Source organism: Rhamphochromis sp. 'chilingali' (genome assembly GCF_963969265.1).
Source record: "Rhamphochromis sp. 'chilingali' genome assembly, chromosome: 22".
In the NCBI taxonomy this organism is placed as follows: domain Eukaryota; kingdom Metazoa; phylum Chordata; class Actinopteri; order Cichliformes; family Cichlidae; genus Rhamphochromis; species Rhamphochromis sp. 'chilingali'.
In genome coordinates, this window is record NC_137950.1 from 20,355,347 (window position 1) to 20,376,244 (window position 20,898).

The 20,898-nt window shown below is 41.1% G+C and overlaps 2 protein-coding genes across 2 annotated transcripts in view; one reads left to right on the top strand and one right to left on the bottom strand.

Moving 5' to 3' along the window:
• The first annotated feature begins 271 nt into the window (after positions 1-271).
• Positions 272-8,564, top strand: LOC308390718 (G-protein coupled receptor 26-like). The gene is made up of 3 exons (XM_080872979.1): positions 272-1,180; positions 1,815-1,928; positions 3,980-8,564. Exons 1-3 carry the CDS (start codon positions 513-515, stop codon positions 4,206-4,208), a joined length of 1,011 nt encoding a protein of 336 aa, XP_080729105.1. The 5' UTR covers positions 272-512; the 3' UTR covers positions 4,209-8,564.
• Positions 8,565-18,410: 9,846 nt separating this feature from the next.
• Positions 18,411-20,898, bottom strand: part of cpxm2 (carboxypeptidase X (M14 family), member 2) — a 29,107-nt gene continuing 26,619 nt past the window's right edge. The window contains exon 14 of the mRNA XM_080872098.1: positions 18,411-19,245. Within this exon, the coding sequence (XP_080728224.1) occupies positions 18,989-19,245 (257 nt within the window). The 3' untranslated portion in view covers positions 18,411-18,988. The remainder of the gene's footprint in view (positions 19,246-20,898) is intronic.

The window sequence follows — 20,898 nt, forward strand, 5'->3', positions numbered from 1 at the left end:
AACAAGCACGCTTATTTTGACCATATCTGCCATTTTCCGTTAAATGAGCTTAATAATTTCTCATTTTAGCTGTAACTAATGCTCTTTTTTTCCTCTTACTTTTACCCAGAAGAGGAGAGAGGAGAGAGATCAAGTAGCCCACACACTGTGCAATGTGTGCGGAGGGGTGATGCCTCGGGAGCGCATCACAGGACACAAAACCCCACTGCAAGACGCAGTGCCAGAAGAGAGCAGCTTTGGCAAGAGAGCTTGTTTTCTGTAGATTAGAGTGGGGAGAAAGAAGGAAGTTAAAAAACTAACAAACATAGGTTTTCTATCATGTCGGAATCCTCCTGAATATCTTTGCCGAAGAAGAAACAATGTAGTTGAAAGAAAAGGGAATCTCCACCGGTGAAGAGATCCGGGGATGCATGGACACGGTTACGGGTGATTAGTGTAATTTTGCAGCTGCAAAATAAAGACTGGATATGCGCAGAAAAACTGGAGAGAAGTGAGTTTCGGGTGTCCACAGGATGGACACTGCGGAGGTAATTCTCTCGGTGCTGGTGGTTGTGATTATTATAGTGTCGCTGCTGTCCAACGTCCTGGTGCTGATTTGCTTTTTGTATAACCCGGAGATCCGCAAGCAAGTCCCCGGTCTGTTCAACCTCAACCTCACCTTCTGCAACTTGTTGCTCACCGTCTCCAACATGCCGCTCACTTTGGTAGGACTTGTCAGTAAAGCTCAACCGGGGGGAGATGGCTTCTGCCAGATCGTGGGCTTCTTGGAGACTTTCCTGTCCACGAACTCGATGCTGAGCATGGCAGCTCTGAGCATCGACAGGTGGATCGCGGTGGTGTTCCCCCTGAGGTACCACTCCAAAATGCGCCACAAAGACGCGGCTTTTGTGCTCGCGTACACGTGGGCGCACTCCATGTCCTTCTCCACGGTGGCCGCCTGTCTCTCCTGGGTTGGATACCACCGGCTTTACGCATCCTGCACCCTGTCCAACCCCAGAGCGAGCAATCGGACACAGTTTGTCGTCTTCACCATCTTTTTCCACTCTTTCACCTTTCTTCTATCTTTCATAGTATTATGTGTCACATACCTCAAAGTACTTAAAGTAGCAAGGTTTCACTGTAAGAGGATCGACGTTATTACAATGCAAACTTTGGTGCTTCTAGTGGATATACACCCCAGGTGAGCTACTTTAAGTTATCAATCCTGCAACTATAACGTTATATGGTATAGCAATCTGGTACCTTTATATTTGTAGAGCTTGAAAAGTATTTAAAAATTAGTTAAAAGGAAGGGTTTAGCCTCTTTTATTCTCCTATCTAAAACAGCGAATCTTACATGTGAATTGAGTCCTCGCTCAAAATCTAATATAACTGAAATGTCATCTGGGGTGATTGCTTTATTCTGTCTCTGTGCAGAATAGCTCCCATGGAATTACTATACAATCTCTGAGTGTGTGTGTGTGTGTGTGTGTGGTTGAATAGCCTACTGCAGATTATAAATCCTGTTATTACTCACACAGATGACCTCTATTTCATAAAAAAAAAAAAATCTCCAAAGCAATGTGTCACCATGGCATCACAGCTGTGGTGCACTCAGGTATCACACAAAACCATACAGGCACAGAGAAAATGATTAAACTGGAATTCTTAAAAGGGAGATCCCCACTTTGAGCCTTTAATTTGACCCAGTTGATTTACCTGAACTCACCCTATACTGGATCTCCCCATGCTTTACCCCTACATGACACCCACTCCCTGTTGTCTCATATTAACCCACTTTGTGGGCATCCCTCTTTATGTGTTTGTGCTTGTAGTGTCCGTCAGCGTTGTCTGGAGGAGCAGAAGAGGCGACGACAGAGAGCGACAAGGAAGATCAGCACCTTTATCGGCACCTTCATGCTCTGCTTCGCTCCCTATGTGATCACGAGGTGAGTAGTAGAGAGACTGGGTGACCAGAGGGAATCCATGCTGGACCACCATGCAGAGTATGCAACCCTTGGATACCTCCTTGCACTCCAGTCACAGATACCCATATCCCTCCCCTCCTGCTTCCTTTCTCTCTCCCCTCCCCGCTTCCTCCTCACACTGGCCAGAGCTGGAAGATGAGATTGGCTGACCTTGTGATAAGTAATATGCCTCTGCTCTGCTGTTGCTGCTGCTGCATTAGCACTTTTTCTCTTCGAGTTCGCGGGGTGCATATCAGTTTGTCAGGTAGAATCCACTCACATCAATCACTAAACAAAGACAGGATACCAAATAAGGCCTGTAGTGAGTGAGACACATAAGTCATCGGGTTGCTGTCATGTGAGACATTTACTTTAATACAGTCAGACCCACAAGCATTTGGACAATGAGAACCCACCACCACAACAGAATTTAAATCAAACAATCAAGATTGTTGTGATTGAAGTGCAGAATTTCAGCTTTAGATTAAGAGATTTGACAAAAGAATCTTTATGCATAGACCTGCTGCACTGTAAAGGGGTTGCTGTAAAATCTACAGCAACTACATGGCAGCTGGATGCCAGTAACTTACTGTAAATAAAACTCACAGTAGAAAAAAATTGAAGTAGACGTGATCTGAGTTAAATAAAGTAGGCTTTGGCAGTAACCTGTTCTTCTATGTGGACAACAAGTGCTCCCAATTTATTGTGTTTTCAGTGGATAACAAAGCTTAGCTGCAAAAGTAGGTATGACCTCAAATTACTTTGTCATATCACCTAAGCCATAAGTTCTGGAGAATTTCCTTTCTCCTGGAAAAGCAGTTTTGCCCTCCTAACAATTTAACTGTAAATATAATTACAGTAGCCTATGTAATGTTACAATATGAGATAATATGTGCTGAAAGCTCTTGTGCTAACTGTGTATCTGTGTACGATAAACAGAGATTTTGAAAAATGGACTCTGCTTAAAATTGCTTTGGACCACTGCCTACCATTTCCCTAACGTCTTTACTTCTACATAATGGGATGAAACCTACTAGCTGCATCTTCAACCAGTTTCCAAGAGGTTCGGTTTGGGGTATTCATTTCATGTTAAATTTTCCGATTTCCCCTGATCCTCTGCTTTGTGGAGTTCTAGCTTCTTCTGTGTTAACTCGTGTGACAAAACACCTTTGCATTTGTGTGGCGCTGTGACCAACATTCACTCGTTCTGTGGAGTGTGTGTGAACAAATGACAGGGATGGCTAGTAGCCCATGTAAGGCCTGTGGTAATACGCTGACAGAGCTCTATTTTGGATGGCCTAATCATACAGAGTGCAAGTGTAGACAATCAGCGGTTTTATACAGCTTTATGATGGTTTAATAACTTACACTTCACACAAATGTGTCTAAAAGCAAAAACAAGTTGGGAGTGCCACGAACTGCTTTGAGATGCAGACCTCACAAGACTGTAAAGCTTATTAAGAGCTGCTTTAAATTAAATATTTATATTATATTATACACTAATGAGATGGTGTTTTTTTGTTTTTTACCAGACTGGAAGAATTCACTGTCTGACATTTTCTGCTCAGTCTTCAGTCTAATGTGGTTGTCAGTTACAATCAAACTTTGTTCACAGACACTCATTACTGCTTATCTGTTTTACTCTTCTTTTGTCTTTTCTGGCTTTAAATATTGCTGACTGCAAATTAGAAATGAAATCTAATATAGCCCCACACTGTAAATCCACATTCACGACAGAAAGGCGGGGAAATCTTGTACTGTCCTTTGACAGCTACCTACTTTTTTTCTTGTGGGTAGATGAGAAAAATAACTTTATACAAATATGTGTTTAATGGGATTCCTGTATTTATAAAGAAGCAGAACATTTTCGTAAGTAACTCCCTGCTTACTATGGGGGAAAAATAGAACACTGTGTTGCAAATGTATTTCAGTTTCTGCTCAATAAGCTTAAGGCATGCATGTCTTTTCCAGCATGTTGACTTGCCTTTCTACCACGCTCTCTCTCACCACCCTCTGTTTATGCTTCCCTGCAGGATCGTGGAGTTATTTCCAGCGGTGCCTATCAACCCTCACTGGGGAATTGTCTCCAAGTGCTTAGCTTACAGCAAGGCAGCTTGCGACCCATTTGTGTACTCCCTCCTCCGACACCAGTACAAGAAGACATGCACTGACATCATCAACAAGCTGCTGAAGCGCAGCTCCTTGAACGCGTCCGGACACCAGCACGAGAGCCAGGTGAACAGCATACCCACCGTGGAGTGACCGGCATTGCCCCGATGGGAAGGTTAACCCGACAACTGTCAGGGAAAAAAGAACCTAGTTTAGTGTCGATGAAGAAGTGGAATAAATTTTGGTAGTTCCTGTCCATGTCTGCTTGAATTTGGTCTACAAAAAAAGGAAAGAAAACAGAACAGACAAGGTCAACTCCCTGTACAGGAATACCACTGCGCTTTCATACCGAGTGCCCAGGGGCCCGTTCTTCGTACCTCGCTAAGTAGGTTAGCCGGATTAGATTGTTGACGATTTCGCGTGATCCTGGATCGTTCGGTTCCCCGAAGCTCATCCGGGACTTGCTGTCATAGCAACAGAGCCGTAAGCGTAAACCTGCTCGGGAGCAGGTTTACTTTATGTAAACAGGATTAGATCGCGGCCACGCAGGTATGTCCGCTTCATTTATACGAAAGCAACAGCGATAAATAAATAACATCAATGTAACTGAAGATAATGCAGCACTTGATCCTTTTATTGATGTCACACAGATACATACAGGTCATTTCCTAAAAAAGGGAAATGTACTATTAACATTCTATTACATGTATGTGATTATTACAGATGTAATTCATATTTCAGAGTAGTAATTGTAAATTACTTCGTGTAATCAAGATGAGAGACCACGGCTATAAAAGCCAAGGTGGATTTGGGAAGCCTGTCGCAGCCATGTCCTGTCCGTTTACGCGAGCAACCCATTGCGGAAGGTGCAAGATTGATAAGGAGAGTCCTCAGAATTCAGCGTATATTGCGGGACAGACAGGATCCTTTAGCTCAGCGCGACAGTGTGCTCATTGAGAGATATCGATTTTCCCGTGAGGATATTATTTACTTAACCAACTTGTTGACGAGGGGGTGCAGGACCACCACCTGTCTTTTTTTGCTCTGCCCTTTTCTTGGTTGCTGTTATAAACAAACAAACAGATTATTTCAGGCTCTCTTTCCAAGAGACGAAAAGCAATATAAGTGATAAATATTACCATTCTGTAGAATATTCTTATATTTCACTTTTACTTGTTCCCATGTTCTAGTGGGTCCTGTTGTGGCTCTAATGTGAAAGAGGATATAATATAACAATATAATATAATGTAATATAATATTGGATAATATAGTGTAATATAATAAATCTACCCTACCGCCTACTGGTGTTGGCCAGAGGGGCCGATGGCGCAATATGGCAGCCTCGCTTCTGTCAGTCTGCCCCAGGGCAGCTGTGGCTACAACCGTAGCTGCCTCCACCAGTGTGTGAATGTGAGAGTGAATGAATAGTGGCATTGTAAAGCGCTTTGGGTGCCTTGAAAAGCGCTATATAAATCCAATATATTATTATTATTATTATTAAATTACTTACGAGTTTAATTTGTCAGCAACTTTCTGCCAGCCCTCTCTCCTTGCTTTTGCAGCCTTTGCAGTGTTCCCTTGCGTTCTGATTAAACTCTGAAACTCCTGAAATCCCTCACTCAGGAGTTCTTGCTCTGCTGCCGAAAAATACCGAGCCGAGCGCGCTCCTTCGACATTTTCGCCGACCAATCAGAGGGTTGCCGATCAATGTTTCTACTATCGATGCGTAGCCCCTTTTATGACACCCAGTGATGTCACATTACTGCGTCCAGCTGTACTAATCGTCAACAGCAGGTGTGTTCGGGGAACCGGATTAGCGAGCTCACGGTTAGCGCGATGATTTGATCTTGGATGTAGTAAGCGACGTACGAAGAACGGGCCCCAGAACAGCAAATCAGTGCAGTGAACTTGCTGTGAGGACAACAAAGAGCAGCAGATTCCATGTCCACCTGGAGAGACAGATGTGCTTACCCAGGATGAATGGCCACCTAAAAGTTTTATTATTTTAGGGTAGCTTACAGTCAGATATGAGATACAGTTTATTATATACAGATTTTGCAGTGTGTCTGTTTGTTTTGACATAACTGTAATATTCATTTTATCTTACAAAAAAGGGGGGAGGGTGGGCTGTATGTCTGTTTTAGTCTGTGCAAAGTGTTTGCAGTAATTTATACATTAATTCTGTATGTAGCACTGAAGACTAGTCTAACCAAAACTTGACAAAGTAGAAGAACAAGTTCCCAAATTGTATTGTAGATGAAAACATACAGCAGACTGTGCACACTGCACAGGATGGCTCAGGTATAGCCCAGTCCGAATTAAGCAAATTCTTTGGGTATTTTTTATTTTTCAATACATTATCTGGCTGTATTAGCACCGGATGTAAATATATTTTGTTTTATGTGTACTGGCATCGTTCATGCTTTAGCACCCATTTTAAGGACTTACTGATCTGTCCAAGCAGAGTTTTAGCAGAAAGAAAAAACCTTCAAACCGACTGCCTTTGCTGTCATGACTGACATGTGGCCCTCAGGTTGTTAAGTCAAGTGAAGCATGATCAACTGTATTTGCCTGGGTTTGTACTCACAGTCACAAGTGACCCGTAGAGACTGCTCGATGCTTTTTCACACATACAGGAAGGAAAATGCACGGGACATGTCTTTTGGCAAAAAGATGAGATGATTTAATAGAGATGACAGCCACGGACACGAGAAAATAGTAGAGCAAAGCACCTCTGGATGCAGAAATAATCAGTTTGAATGGGTGAAGTAAAAAAAGAAATATCTCTGAACAGCTAAGGCCAACTAAATGTGCAATGGTAATAGTTGAGAGCACCTTTACCACATAATATTATTAAAATCAGTCTGAATTACTGAATATGCTCAAAACAAGGGATGATAATCCTAGCTAAACTAAGATAGGATTAATAACTTGGACCGCAAAACTAAATGATCCTAGTCTGTGATTCCTATTAGTCTTTTTTTTTTCTCAGATAACCAGCAGCAGGTTTTCCAACTACTTTGCCAGGAAGTCAGCGACAGGAAAGAGCTAGTAGTGATAATAGATAAGTGGGCAGCTAAGCTACTAACACAGATATTAGATATTGATACTAATGCAAGGACTAATAGAAGGACTCAATTGTATTTATAAATATAACATATTGTTGTCTTTGCTGATAAAAAGGTTTTTCTTTTAAATAATCACCTGAAAGCAGTAGAAGGCAGATGAAAATCATCCAGTGCCACTTATATTTGTAAAGCTTTGGCAAATGATGGTGGAAGGCACCAAGTAGAAATAATTATGACCTTATAAACTTTATTTAAAGGAGACGTGCAACAAACAAGTCTCTAACAACACCAGGCTACCAGTTGGACCCTAACTTTAACCCACCTGTCCCACTAACCCTAAGTTATTTCATTTTTTTTCTTGGTAAAGAGATAAAAAAAAAATAGTTTTAAGCAATTTAGAATTATTTTGTTGGTTTGGTCCATTAAATCGAAACAAAAACATCCAAAGATACTGTATTTGATTTTATAGAAGACTTTGATAGAAGACAATAGAAAACCAGTTATATTTACTCGTTTACAGTACATTTTAAAATTTTTTGTCATGTGGAAACAAAATGCATTAAACAGTACATCTGACAGTGAGATGGGGAGTGAAAATGCAGTGCCAAAATTACTGATGATGCCCAGTGAGCTAAATATAAGCAGATGTAATTAATTTTCTAAAAGCAGAAAAGAAAACAAAAGAAGTGAAGGCTATTTATGTAGGGTGTAAGGATTCATAATTTTACAAAGGAGAAACAGTTGTCTTGACTATATCATGCATTGTACGACGCTCCAAGACAGCTGATGCCTTAAATTCTATAATATGTTAGTTTTAAGTTTTTCCAGACATATAGATATCTAGAACTATATTACTGGAATCAATAATTGCCTTATTCACTTCTGTTCATCAACGTTACTCGAAATCTGCTTCCTTTTTGTTATCCTCTAATTCTGATTTCCTGAAGTTCTCACTTGCCCACATTAAATGTTTCTCATAAATGATGACTAAAACGAAACCTAAACCTAAAACATGTCGACATATTTAGATGAAAGGCAATGTGAAAAGTATTTTTGAGTCTTTTGATATATGTAAATGTAATTTATTGGGATAATTTATTGTATGTCTGAGTTTTACAGAATGTGCTGCTACAAATGCAAATGAAGTTTATCCTGTTGTGGATCGGTGGCAATGAGTGGAGTGTAATATACCTCATTTTGTTTATCAGTGACTGACCTGACTGCCTAAAGTGTTTTGTTATGTACCTCCTGATTTATAAAACCATGGCTCGATGCTGCTGCTGCTGCTAAAGATGGCTAAGATGACAAACCCACGATGTTGGCAGTGATGGGATGAATGCTTTTTCCATAATATTTTTTTTTAATGGAGATTGTAATTGTTATGTTGGTAAAAATGACAAAGATGACTGTTTTAGATTTTAACCATGATGATTAAACTGATGACAACTGTTATTGATGCGACAACAAAGAAACACTTACTCTCACACTCACACCATCGTAACACAGCTCACACTTGCACATATAACTTTAGTTCTATTTGACATAATGGATAAGATGAATCCATAAGAGGTCTTCATGAAGCTTCTCAGCCTCTCGTAATGGAGTCTTTGTGTCTTTGTTCACAGACATAAACACTAGTGCATCTTAAACAATTAAATATTGTGAAAAAGTCAAAATTTTCTGTGATTTAATTCAAAAAGGTAAAATTCACACAGTGAAATAATTCACGCCTTTTTGTTTTAATGTAGCTTTTTATGGTTTATAACTCACGACAATCAGAAACCCTGTATCTGAAATTACTAGAACATTTCATTTAGTGTTTTGAGTATATTGCTTTTCAGACAGTGTCTTATTCGCTACATGCAACCACAATCACAGGAAAGACTGCAGACTTTGCAGTTGTTCAGATGAAGGTCGTTAACACTCTCCACAAAGCACCGCAGAAGGTCACTGCTAAAAAGGCTGGCTGTTCACAGAATGCTGTATCAAAGCATATTAATGGAAAGTTGACCGGAATCGAAAAGCGCAGAAGGAAAAAGGTGCACAATCAACAGGGATGACTGCAGCCTTAAGAGGACTGACGTGCAAGGTTGATTCAAGAACTTGGGGAAGCTTTACAAGGAGTGGGCTGAGGATTGTGTCAGTGCATGAAGAGCTAGACACACAGAGCTCTTGAAAGGAGCTACAACTGATGCATTCCTAATATCAAGCCACACCTGAACCAGAGATGTCAGAAGGGTCTTACCCAGGCTGAGGAGAAAAAGAACTGGACTGTTGCTCAGTCCAAAGTCTTTGAGTTGCTGAAGTTGGTGTCCGTATCTTATCAGGAGCCATATTTCTTTTCCTTTTTTTCCCCTATTTTTTCTTTAACTTCCTGCTTTAGCAATAACAAGCAATAACTATTTGGTTTTTTTAGATTTTGAGAATGCATCTGTGTTGGACAGAAGGGGGGAAAAAGCAAGGGTTTGACGAGATGACTCTCATGTATCTGCGGCAATTCAGACTGTTACTACGAGCAATCAGTCTGAGTCACAGGGATGCCATTTTTTCTGTTCACACCACAATGCAGGTGGTAATGAAACAGCACCAGCTGACAGAGAAGGGCCTGGCTGTAAAACACTGATATCCTGTACACTGATTACCACCCCAGGAGCCAGTGATTATCTACAGGTGGGTGGCACTGACCATCTAATACGGTTTAATGGTGGTTAGCTTCAGCCCACTCGGGCTTTTTGGGGGGGGGGGAGTTTCAGTGAGAAATATGCCACAACTCAAAGTGAAAAGTAGACACCTCACACAAAAAGCAAAACACAAATCAAAAGAATATGTTGGGATCTTTTTTCCTCCATATGATACTTTTGTTTAGGACTGGTTAGGTTAGGTTCAGACATAGGTAACATAGGTACGATTTGTGAAACTCAATTATTATAAGAGTTTAATTTTTAAATGTAACTCAGGATGATTATTATCTTCCTGTGTGAAAAACCCCAAACATGTGGGGCTTATTCCTGCAGTTGTCCTTTTCTTTCTCTCCCATATGCTACCACATGCTTTTTGTTTGACTATATTTTTTTTTATATATATAAAAAAATGTGTGACATATTCTCACTATGCTGCTATGTGTGGCTGCTGCAAGAATATACTTTCACTAAAATGATAAATGTACTTGGCCTTTTTTTTTTGTTCCTTTGTTTTTCCTTTTTTTATTACATCCTTACACATGCTTTCACTTATTTGTCTGATTACACTTTTTTAAAGCAGCCCATTGGACAAAAACATGAAGTGCTTTATTAGCAAGGTGTGCCCAGAGGTGTATCAAACACTGAACACTGGTGCTCCACAGGTGTGTGTACTGAGCCCTCTCCTGTACTCACTCTACACCTACGACTGCACAGCCACTAACAGCTCCAACATCATTGTGAAGTTTGCGGACGACACTACAGTGGTGGGTCTTATCACCAACGGTGATGAGACGGCTTACAGGGAGGAGGTCAGCGCCCTGACCCACTGGTGTCAAGACAACCATCTCACCCTCAACGTCGCAAAGACAAAGGAGTTGATAGTGGACTTCCGGAGGTGCAGAGAAGTACACACCCCCATCACCATCAACGGCGCTGCTGTGGAGAGAGTGAGCAGCTTCCGGTTCCTTGGAGTACATCTGGCTGAGGATCTTACGTGGTCAGTACACACAAACAAAACAGTGAAGAAGGCGCAGCAGCGCCTCTTCTTTCTCAGGAGACTGAAAAGATTCGGCATGAGCCCCCGCATCCTCAGGACCTTCTATCACTGTGCCATTGAGAGCATCCTCACTGGATGCATCACCACCTGGTATGGCAACAGCACCGCCTACAACTGCAAAGCTCTCCAGCGAGTAGTGCGGTGCTCTGAACGGATAATTGGAGGTGAGCTTCCCTCCCTCCAAGACATCTACAGGAAGCGCTGCCTGAGGAAAGTGGGGAGGATCATCAAGGACTCCAGTCACCCCAGCCATAAACTGTTCAGACTGCTTCCATCAGGAAGGAGGTTCTGCAGCATCCGGTCCCGTACCAGCAGACTGAGAGACAGCTTTTTCCATCAGGCCATCAGACTGCTGAACACGTCATAGACACCTCAGCTTCACTACTGGAACTTCAACATTATGCACTCCACACTGTATATAAATGCCACTTGTTTTGCACATATTCAACTCTGTATATTTTATATATTTTATTATTATTATTATTATTATTATTATTATTTATTTATTTTTTTACTATTTAATTTGTAAAAATGTGTATACACACACACATACACACACACACACACGTAGGAAAATATTTAGTATACACATCCAGAAATGCATACACTATTATATATTGTACATATATTTATTAGTTTCAGGTTGGCCATTCTTGTATTTTGCTCGTTTGTGTTGTTGTGTTTGCACATCTCTGTTGCTTGTGGGGCTCGCACACAAGAATTTCACTCGCATGTGCTGTGCCAGTGTGCCTGCACATGTGATGTGACAATAAAAGTGATTTGATTTGATTTGATTTGAACAAATATACAAATCTGCTAATGAGCATCAATAACGTACCAATATAGTAAAAGAATTTCACTAACACTTGTAAACTTTTTTAGATTATAATGAACCATGCAGCAATTATTTCTCAGATTGCTGCACTGAAAATGTTCCTAAAGGTACCAAACAGCTAGCAGTCAGCTAGCAGCCAACCTACCAATCAAAGCTGACCTACTATAGATCATGCACAGTGTAGAGACTTTAAATTAAATTGTTATTTAAACAAAAAATCTGTTACCTTATAGTTTTCACAAAGTTGGTAATTAGCTATAATGACCAAAGTGGTTTTTGTTCCCATCTTGAATATACTGTATTGCCAAAAGTATTCACTCACTGATCCATATCACTGAATTCAGGTTTTCCTGTCCCTTCCATGGTCAAGTACCTAGGCTCGCTGTCACGAGTGAAGTCCTGTGCAGCAGGTCCACTCATAAAATCTCCTTGCTACTAAATATTCCACAATCAACTGTTAGTTGTATTATAACAAAGTGAAAGCAGTTGGGAATGACAGCAACTCAGCCACAAAGTGGTAGGCTATAGAGCGGGGTCATCGCACGCTGAGGCAGTGAGTGGGCAGAGGTCGGCAACTTTCTGCAGAATCAATCACTACAGACCTCCAAAGATTATATAGCCTTCTGATTAGGTCAAGAACAGCGCGTAGAGCTTCATGGGATGGCTTTCCATGGTTGAGCAGTTGCATCCAAGCCTGACGTCACCAAGCGCAATGCAAAGTTTCGGATGCACTGGACTCTAGAGCAGTGGAGACGTCTTCTCTGAGTCACACATCTGCACCTGTCAGCCTGGGTTTGTTGGTGGCCAGAAGTACTCGTCTGACTCCACTGTACCAAGTGTAAAGTTTATTAGGAGAGGGATTATGGTGTGGAATTGTTTTTCATGACTTGCCTCTTAGTTCCAGTGAAACTGGACCAACACATTTTGGACAATTTCATGCTCCCAACTTTGTGGGAACAGTTTAACGATGGCCCCTCCTGTTCCAACATGACTGCACACCAGTGCACAAAGCAAGGTCCATAGAGACATAAATGAGCAAGGTTGGTGTGGAAGAACTTGACTGGCCGCCACAGAGTCCTGAATTCAATACGACAGAACACCCTTGGGATGAATTAGAATGAGCCAAGCCTTCTCTTCTAATATCAGTATTTGACCTGACAAACGCACGTCTGGAAGAATGGTCAAAAATTCCTATAAATGCACTCTTTAACATTGTGGGAAGCCTTCCCATAAAAGTTGAAGCTCCAAAGGATGATCCAACATCATATTAAACCCTATGGAATAAGAATGGTATGTCATATGTAAGTGAATGCAGACAAAAGAATACTTTCCATTCTCGATTTGGGCATTCAATAAAAATAATTGACCATTGACACAGATCCAGCAAAAAGCATTAAAAGGCATTTATACATTTTTCCTTAAGCTCACCTGACTATCATCATTGAAGTAACATTAAGTACAGTAGTCTACAAAACCTCCCAAGTATAGACATATAAGATTTTACTGACTACAGATCTTTCAGAATACCATCTGTGTGTGATCACTCCGTGCATTGTGGTAGTGGTTGCATTTGGTTTGCTCATAACCTGCGACATCTGTGCTGGAGCTGCTACAGTTTAAAAAGTGTATCTCACAGGGTGGTAACCTCTTCTTGCAGTTTTTTTCTTTGTTTGTTTGCAACCTCCCACACGATACTTCACCACTAGTCTGCTCAGTAAGAGGCCAAATCTAAAATCAAAGTCTCTCTGCAGATTTTGATGCCTTCTTCCAGAATAATGTGGCCATTTCAGCTTTGTTTAAAACCTTTTAGTTGTCTGACTGCTCATGTTTCTTGCTTCATCAGACTTTGTATTATTTTTTCAAATTGGCATTTACTTTCTTAAACAGGCTATGTAGCATATGACCAGGCATGAAGACTAAAGCCAACTAAATGAGACTTTTTGAAATATTTGTTTTATGCTCATTAAGGAAATGTAAACGAGGAATAATGTGTCCAGTAAAATGAATCCAGAGTTTACAAAACTTCTCAACCACCATTTCTTCATGGATGTGCTTAACTAGCAGGGACCACTCCCTTGGTAACGATGGGCGATGAGGGATGAGGAAGTGTGATTAGTGCTGCGGTTTGGGGAAGGCCTTGAAGGGGACTGGCGACGGCTCTCGGGCCGGGCAGAACCCCCTGTACTAACGAGAAGTAAAGGGAGGAAAGGAAGAGAGGAGAGGACAGGAGAAGAGAAGAGAGAAAAAGGGGGGGGGGGGGGGGGGGGGGGGGGCATGAAAATGAGAACAGCGGGTATTGGACAAGGGGGGCTTTTATAGGCTGAGGCCAGAAGGGGCGTGAAGGAGGAGTGGTCCTGCTCCTGATATTCAGATGATATCTCCACTTGTCGCTATTAGATCAAAACCAGAGTGTGTAATCTGTCTCGGAGGCTCCAGAGAAGCAGAGGGGAGACAGGTTAAGAGCTGGTTTACCAAAGCTTTGTGACGTCTCACTCCTGTTATATCCAGAATGACGCTCTAACACTTCAAAGGCTGGACTGACTTCTGAAGAAGCACTGGCCTTTTAGCTTCTGGCAAGGTCAGCTGGTGCCTGTATTTTCCCACACATCTGCATGGTATCACAGCTGCTGGCCACAGCAGCTACACTGCACACACCCTACTTACAGTACAACTCCCCGACCCTCATACCCTGTCACGATTTACACAGATTTTATCTCACAGGGATTGTCTGCTATCCATATGGAGCAAGTATCATTAGTTTGTCTTGCAAGTTATTCATGAACATCACCAGTATTTTATAATCAATGTCCAATGTCCCATTTTTAACAAGTGACTTGCTTCTTTAGGTGGATTCAGCAGCTGTTTGATTTAACATTTATAAATACAGTAACATGCAAGACATTCAAAGGTAAGCATAGGAATGTAAATTAAGTACATAGTCAGCATTTTTTTTAAAAACAACTCTATATTCGAAGGTGTGGTGAACCGAAATAACCACATTTCTTCTCTTACAGTAGAGAAAAGGGTCTCCACTTAAATCAAAGGCTGAACCCTGGTTCTGATTTTTTACAGAAGCAGAAACAAAAGCTGAGCTGGAGACTTCAAGTAATTAAAAACTTTAAATAGAGGTACAAAGAAGTGTAACTGTTCAATGTCTATAAAAAAAAGTACAAGTAACTATGTAAGACTAACTCATAAATATGGTGATCTTGGGTTGTTGGGATGATGAGATGTGTCTGTGAAGGTTCTCAGTCATCCAGGTCATCGTAGTCTAAGGAGCTTGGAAAGAAAAGCGTCTGGACTTCTTTGAGTTGCTTGAAGATGTTTCACCTCCCATCCGAGAAGCTTCTTCAGTTCTAAGGGTCAAATGGTGGAGAATCCCACATTTAAACCCAGTGGGAGTAACCCCCCAAAGAGGGACAAAGGACCCCCTGATGATCCTCTACCTAATCACATGAGCCAAGGGGTGAAAGCGGGTGTGGGTCACAATCAGCCAGGGTTTCAGGTGAGCTCATTGTGAAACCTGGCCCCACCCTATCATGTGATTTCCTGAGGTCAGATGGCCCAGGATGTGAGTGGGCATTAAGGCGTCTGGGAAGGGATCTCAAAACTGGATTATAGATGGCAGACAGCTGGTGTCGTAAACCACCACCTCTGTTCAAAGATGGTCACTCACAGTGGACGTAAATGGCTTCTTTCACTCCTCTTTCAAACCATCTGTCCTCTCTGTCCAAAATGTGATCGCTGGCATCCTCAAAAGAGTGACCTTTGTCCTTTAGATGCAGATGAAATGCTGAGTCTTGTTCCGTGGAGGTGGCTCTTCTATGTTGTGCCATGCGCTTGTGAAGTGGTTGTTTGGTCTCTCTAATGTAGAGGTCTGGGCATTCCTCGCTGCACTGTACAGCATACACCACATTGTTAAGTTTGTGTTTTGGAGTTTGTCTTTTGGGTGAACCAGTTTCTGTCTGAGCGTGTTGCTGGGTCTGAAGTACACTGGAATGTCGTGCTTGGAGAAAACTCTCCTGAGTTTCCTGTGTTTCTTCTTCAGTCACCTTTTTCACTCACTATGTGTTTATACACCTCTCTGCACTTTCCAGCCAATGGGATGGGTAATTTTTATAGTTATTATTAATCTCTGGCTCAGATGGCCACCCCTCCCTGAGCCTGGTTCTGCTGCAGGTTTCCTCCTGTTAAAAGGAGGGTTTTCCTTCCCACTGTCGCCAAAGCCTTTGCTCATAGGATGGAACCTTAGATTTACATCAACGATATACCAGTGAAAATTCAAACCAGTACTTGCAAATTGTACCTATGAAGTGACCTGTGAGTCTATATCCCCCCCAAAAATGGCATTGAGTATTGTACTATTGGCAGGCTAAAATCAACCTTCTTCTTCTATTTTTATTACTAAATATCTGTAGCAGAAGTAAAACCACTCTGAGTGCTGTACAGTACAAATATACATATACTGTTTAGAAGCCCTGTGGTTTGTTTTAGTGGTTTTAAACTCTCCATCTCCCCATCTGCACATCATATACATCTCTGTTTCATTTGCCATCATATAAATCCACAGAAAATACATCAAATTAACAAGCTCTGTTCTTCTATTCTCCAGTGCTCTGAGATGATGACAGGTTTGCGAACCTCCGTTCAATAATCATTGAAGAACGAGTTAAGAGGCTGAGGTCCTCCTCTAATTGCATGTTGGTCGAACAGAAAGAAGGCTGGTGTTGTTGTCAGAATAATCCAGTGATGTGTAAAAGCCCCAACAGAGTTCTGATAATTAGAGTCTTCCTACCCTGACACTCCTACGATGCACCACTCGCCACTCCAGAAATCAAATTAGATGGTGCTTAAAATTAACCACAGTCGTTACTACTACAGTATGTTATGGGACTGAAATGGAGTTCCATCAGGGAGTTTCAGTCAAAAGGTGGAAGTAAAATGTTTCTCAGTTTGAAAATTAATCATACACATAACCTGCAACATCATAGTGAATCCCTTGTGGCTCAATCAGTTGATAATCTTGCTTGTTTTTTTAGTAGTATTTTAGTATTGATCTGCACTCCCCCTAAATTGCATGTTCGATGGGCTGAATGCTCGCCACTGCTGATGGATTCGGGGGTAGGTGTTTGCCTGTCAGTATGTGTTAGCACTCTGCTGGAAGGATTATCTTCTATTGCCCAGTGGAGACAAAATCCAACTCATATTGCCTTGGCAGGAATCAGTGTCTAAAAAGGGAATTTAACAGAGGTGTCTTTACTTACTTACATATATTTATAGAATCACTGGTATATGTTGTCAATAATCTCAAAGAAGCAATGACATAGTACAGTAGTTGCAGCAGAAATAAAATGCCTGGTACATCCAAAAGGGTTTTGTCTTTCATCTAATTTTTCCTTTCATGATTTCTGTATAGGGTTGAACTTTTATATGACTTCATAATGATAAGGTTTTAACTTATGCATGTTTTATGGCATGATCGCTTTGGGTGACAGGTAGCTGTCATCAAGCTGTCACCTGTCTTCAAGCATCAAAGTTATTTGAGTCACTGAACTGGGCCTTCTGACCGTTCTTGTGATGCTGCTCACGTCTGAAGACTTTTTAATGTATTTTTAAGTTTTTTAATTAAATTATCTGACAAGCAGGTTTTTTTACTGGCACATATCCATGCTACAGTATTGTTTGGCCTGTTTTAGCAACTTCATACTGTAATAATATATCCTGATAGTTGAGAATTTATCAAGCTGAACTACTTTAGAAACTAAAGTGATACACTGTTTTCATAAGCTATTATAGTGGATATATTATGTCTGATTTATCCACATATCATTATGTGCATACATGCTAAACGTGGTTAATTTTAGCCCACTGCTAAGTTGTTGCTAGGCAGCATGATGACATCATAATATCAGATATAGATAAGAACCTTCAGGTGCTTAAGATGAACCTGTGTGTCAAGTTTGGTTGCTCGGCTCCTGATCTCTAGAGAGAGTTCACCACACAGACAGACACAGATTTTGTGTATTATAGAAGATTTTAGTAGTAATAAGCATGTAGAGATCATGGATCACCCATGCCCTTTCCAAGCTATATGACCACTTCTGGCAAGATGGCAGTAATCAGTCGTGATGATTTTATGGTTTATAATGATTGCTGTGAAATTTTAATTTCTTATAACAAATACTTAGATATATATGTACAAAAAATTACATTTTTGCGTTTCTAATACCTCTTTGAATGTTTTAAACGTCACCTGAACCCCCCCACCCCCCACCTAGGGCAATGTGCATATTTTTGTAAATGAAAGAATTCATCTGTTTAGCCCAATTACTTTCCCTTATTTCTAATTATAGAATCATCTGGGTACTCCAGTAGGTTCTATTTGTATTAGACTATATTGATATTTTTGTTTTTGTGGTAGAGTCTGCTCAGCATGAAAATTGAATAAAAACAGCATTTTCTTAATTTCTGTTTCTATATGTAAGAAATTGTCTCTAGTTTTTTTTGGATATGTCTCTCCAAACTTACAGATTCTGATATGTAACTATTTTCAGGATGTCTCATGCAAATTATTAGAAGCTTAAAGTTTTATACATGTGGTGACAGGCATAGTGACTAGCAAAAATCTGTATTAAAAAGATGTTACACAGTTTGGCTTCCTGAGTTGAATTCACACACAACATAATCAGCTGAACGAGTTCACTTTGTGCAAAACACAGCTTTTATTTTAATAACTAAAAGAAAAGTGTATAAAACAGAATCAATGACAAAGGTCACTAAGTCCACAAGCTTTTTAAGGACTCAACATTATACAGCTGTTGGTAATAAAGCTTTTGTAACTGTTTATATAACTGTGTTACATAAGTTATTAAGTATGTGCATAATGACATTCATGGTAGTTCCTCACAGTGGCTTAAATTTCTATAGTCATTTATTAAAGAAAAATAGCTCTAATATGATGACAATCTCTTATCTGCTGTTATAGCTAATGCCACAAGATTTGCCCTATTAACAAACTTGACCTTCCACCAAATGAAAAGCATAAATGTTTCCCGTTGAGATGAGAGAAAAGTTGATGATGACAGTGAGTGCAAAGAAGCTCTAACCAAACAAGAAATCAAATAGAGTGCCCCGTTTAAATTAATCCACATTTTTAGTCTCAAAACACTAATTCCACTGACAGCACTCAGAAGGAATCTGACACAGATCCAAACCCAGGCTTGGCTTTCACCGCAGTCTGATCAGAGCAGATGTTTGTTTTTAATTCTTCCTCCAGCTACCTCATACGGTCATTATGTTCCCAGACGTCTCCTTCTGGACCCCCGGGCCGCAAGCTGCCTCATGGGCAATTTGATGGGTTGCTTTTTGAATTTTTCCATTATTTCTTTAATTCGTGACATGTTGGTGCGGCCAATGGTGAAGTCGCAACGGGTGGCACCCATCTCATAGCCCACCTCACACTTCTTGCTCAGGAGGCTGTATCCCTCAGCCCTCGCTGTTACTCTGTACTCCCCTGGGTTCAGCAGGCGCCAGTAATCACCGTCAGCAGCTGAAGACACAAACACTGAAAATTAACTTTGTTCGTAGGAAAGTGCTGTAGCTGTCATGGCTATCACTGAGTAAAGAGGTGAGCAGATTTTAGAAATACTAAGCACTTAGTGCTATCAAAATTAATATGTTAGCATCTGTGATTAAATGAATAACTTTCAGATAGTGTTCATTTGTTGTTTTTAGGCTTCCCACTTCTTTCATCCTTCATTTCTCCAGCTTCATCAAGTTTTTTAAGGACACACTGCATACAGTACTGTGACAGGTTTCTAGGTAATAACTCTTCGGGAATCACCTTGTTGGCACCAAAAGACTTTTTTCATGTCTGTAAAACTGTGTTATCGTTGGCATTTTTTGGCATATTCAACAAAATAAATAGCAACACATTTTGTTTTTAGTTTTTTTTGACAGACTGGTAGAGTATCAAAGTGTCTAAAGATACAAGTTCCTTTTCTTCCCTTTGCTAAATTGTTTAAGTGCAGACACAACACTGGTTCATCCCTTGAGTTAGGTAACTTTTTAAACTTGAATGAGTCACAGGTCAGTGTTAGGTGGCTTAACAAACAATGCAACACCATCCATCCATCAATTTTCTTCCACTTATCCAATTAAGTGTTACGGGAAGCTGGAGGCGATTCCAGCTGCCATAGGGCGAGAAGCAGGGTTCACCTTGGACAGGTTGCCAGTCTATCACAGGGCTAACACAGGAAACGATTCACACCTATGGGCAACTTAGAATCACCAGTTAATTTAACCTTACAAATTGCATGTTGTTGGACTCTAGGAGGAGGCCAGAGTACCTAGAGTAAACCTTGGGGGGAGAACATGGAGAAATCACACAGAAAGGTCTCAGTCCAGCCAGAATTTTAAAAAGCAAAACAAACAAACAAAAAAAAAAGAAAAAAAGAAAAGAAGAAAACAGGTTCCTCTGAAAATGGTTGGCTATAAGGACTGTATGGAAAATGAGTGAAAAAGCATGTTCATAGAAAAACCTTCTGAAATGTTCTGAAAGCCTGAAAAACTACCATTAAAAACCACCTAAATGTCAGGGTCCCTGTGCCTACCCGGTCGGCTCAGTACGGCTACATATGTTTTGTATTCCTTTTTTTAGTTTTTTCCTGCTCTCTCCTTTCCCCTCTTTCCCTCCTCCCTCTGCCTGGGCGGAGCTCACCTGCGGGCTCCTGCCCTTGGCCCACGCACCTGTGGCTCATCACGAGTGATCCAGCTCCTTTATAAGACGGCAGCCCTGTGTTTCTCGTCGCTGGACCGTTGCCGACCCTCGTCAGTGTAACCCCAGCTCAATGACTTCAGAAGTGTTTCATAGCGATTTACCTAACTACCCATTCGTGTCTCTGTGTACAGATTCCCTGGACCTACCCCTGTGTTACCCGAGTGAGTGGAGTGTGAGGAGGAGTGGACGGAGAGTGTGCGAGTGTGAAGAGGAGTGGACGGAGAGTGTGCGTGTCTTTCCCGTTCGTGTGTGGACCCCCGGAGCCCGGCTTTCCCCTCACTTTTGTAAATAATCACCTGGTGCATCATAATAAAGACTCTTGTGCTTTCAAGACCTAGAGCCTGCGCGTGAGTCCGTTCAGTCCCGTTGTGACACTAAAAGTTATCCTTGGAAACAAAATATAAAGAAATGACAGGTGGCTCA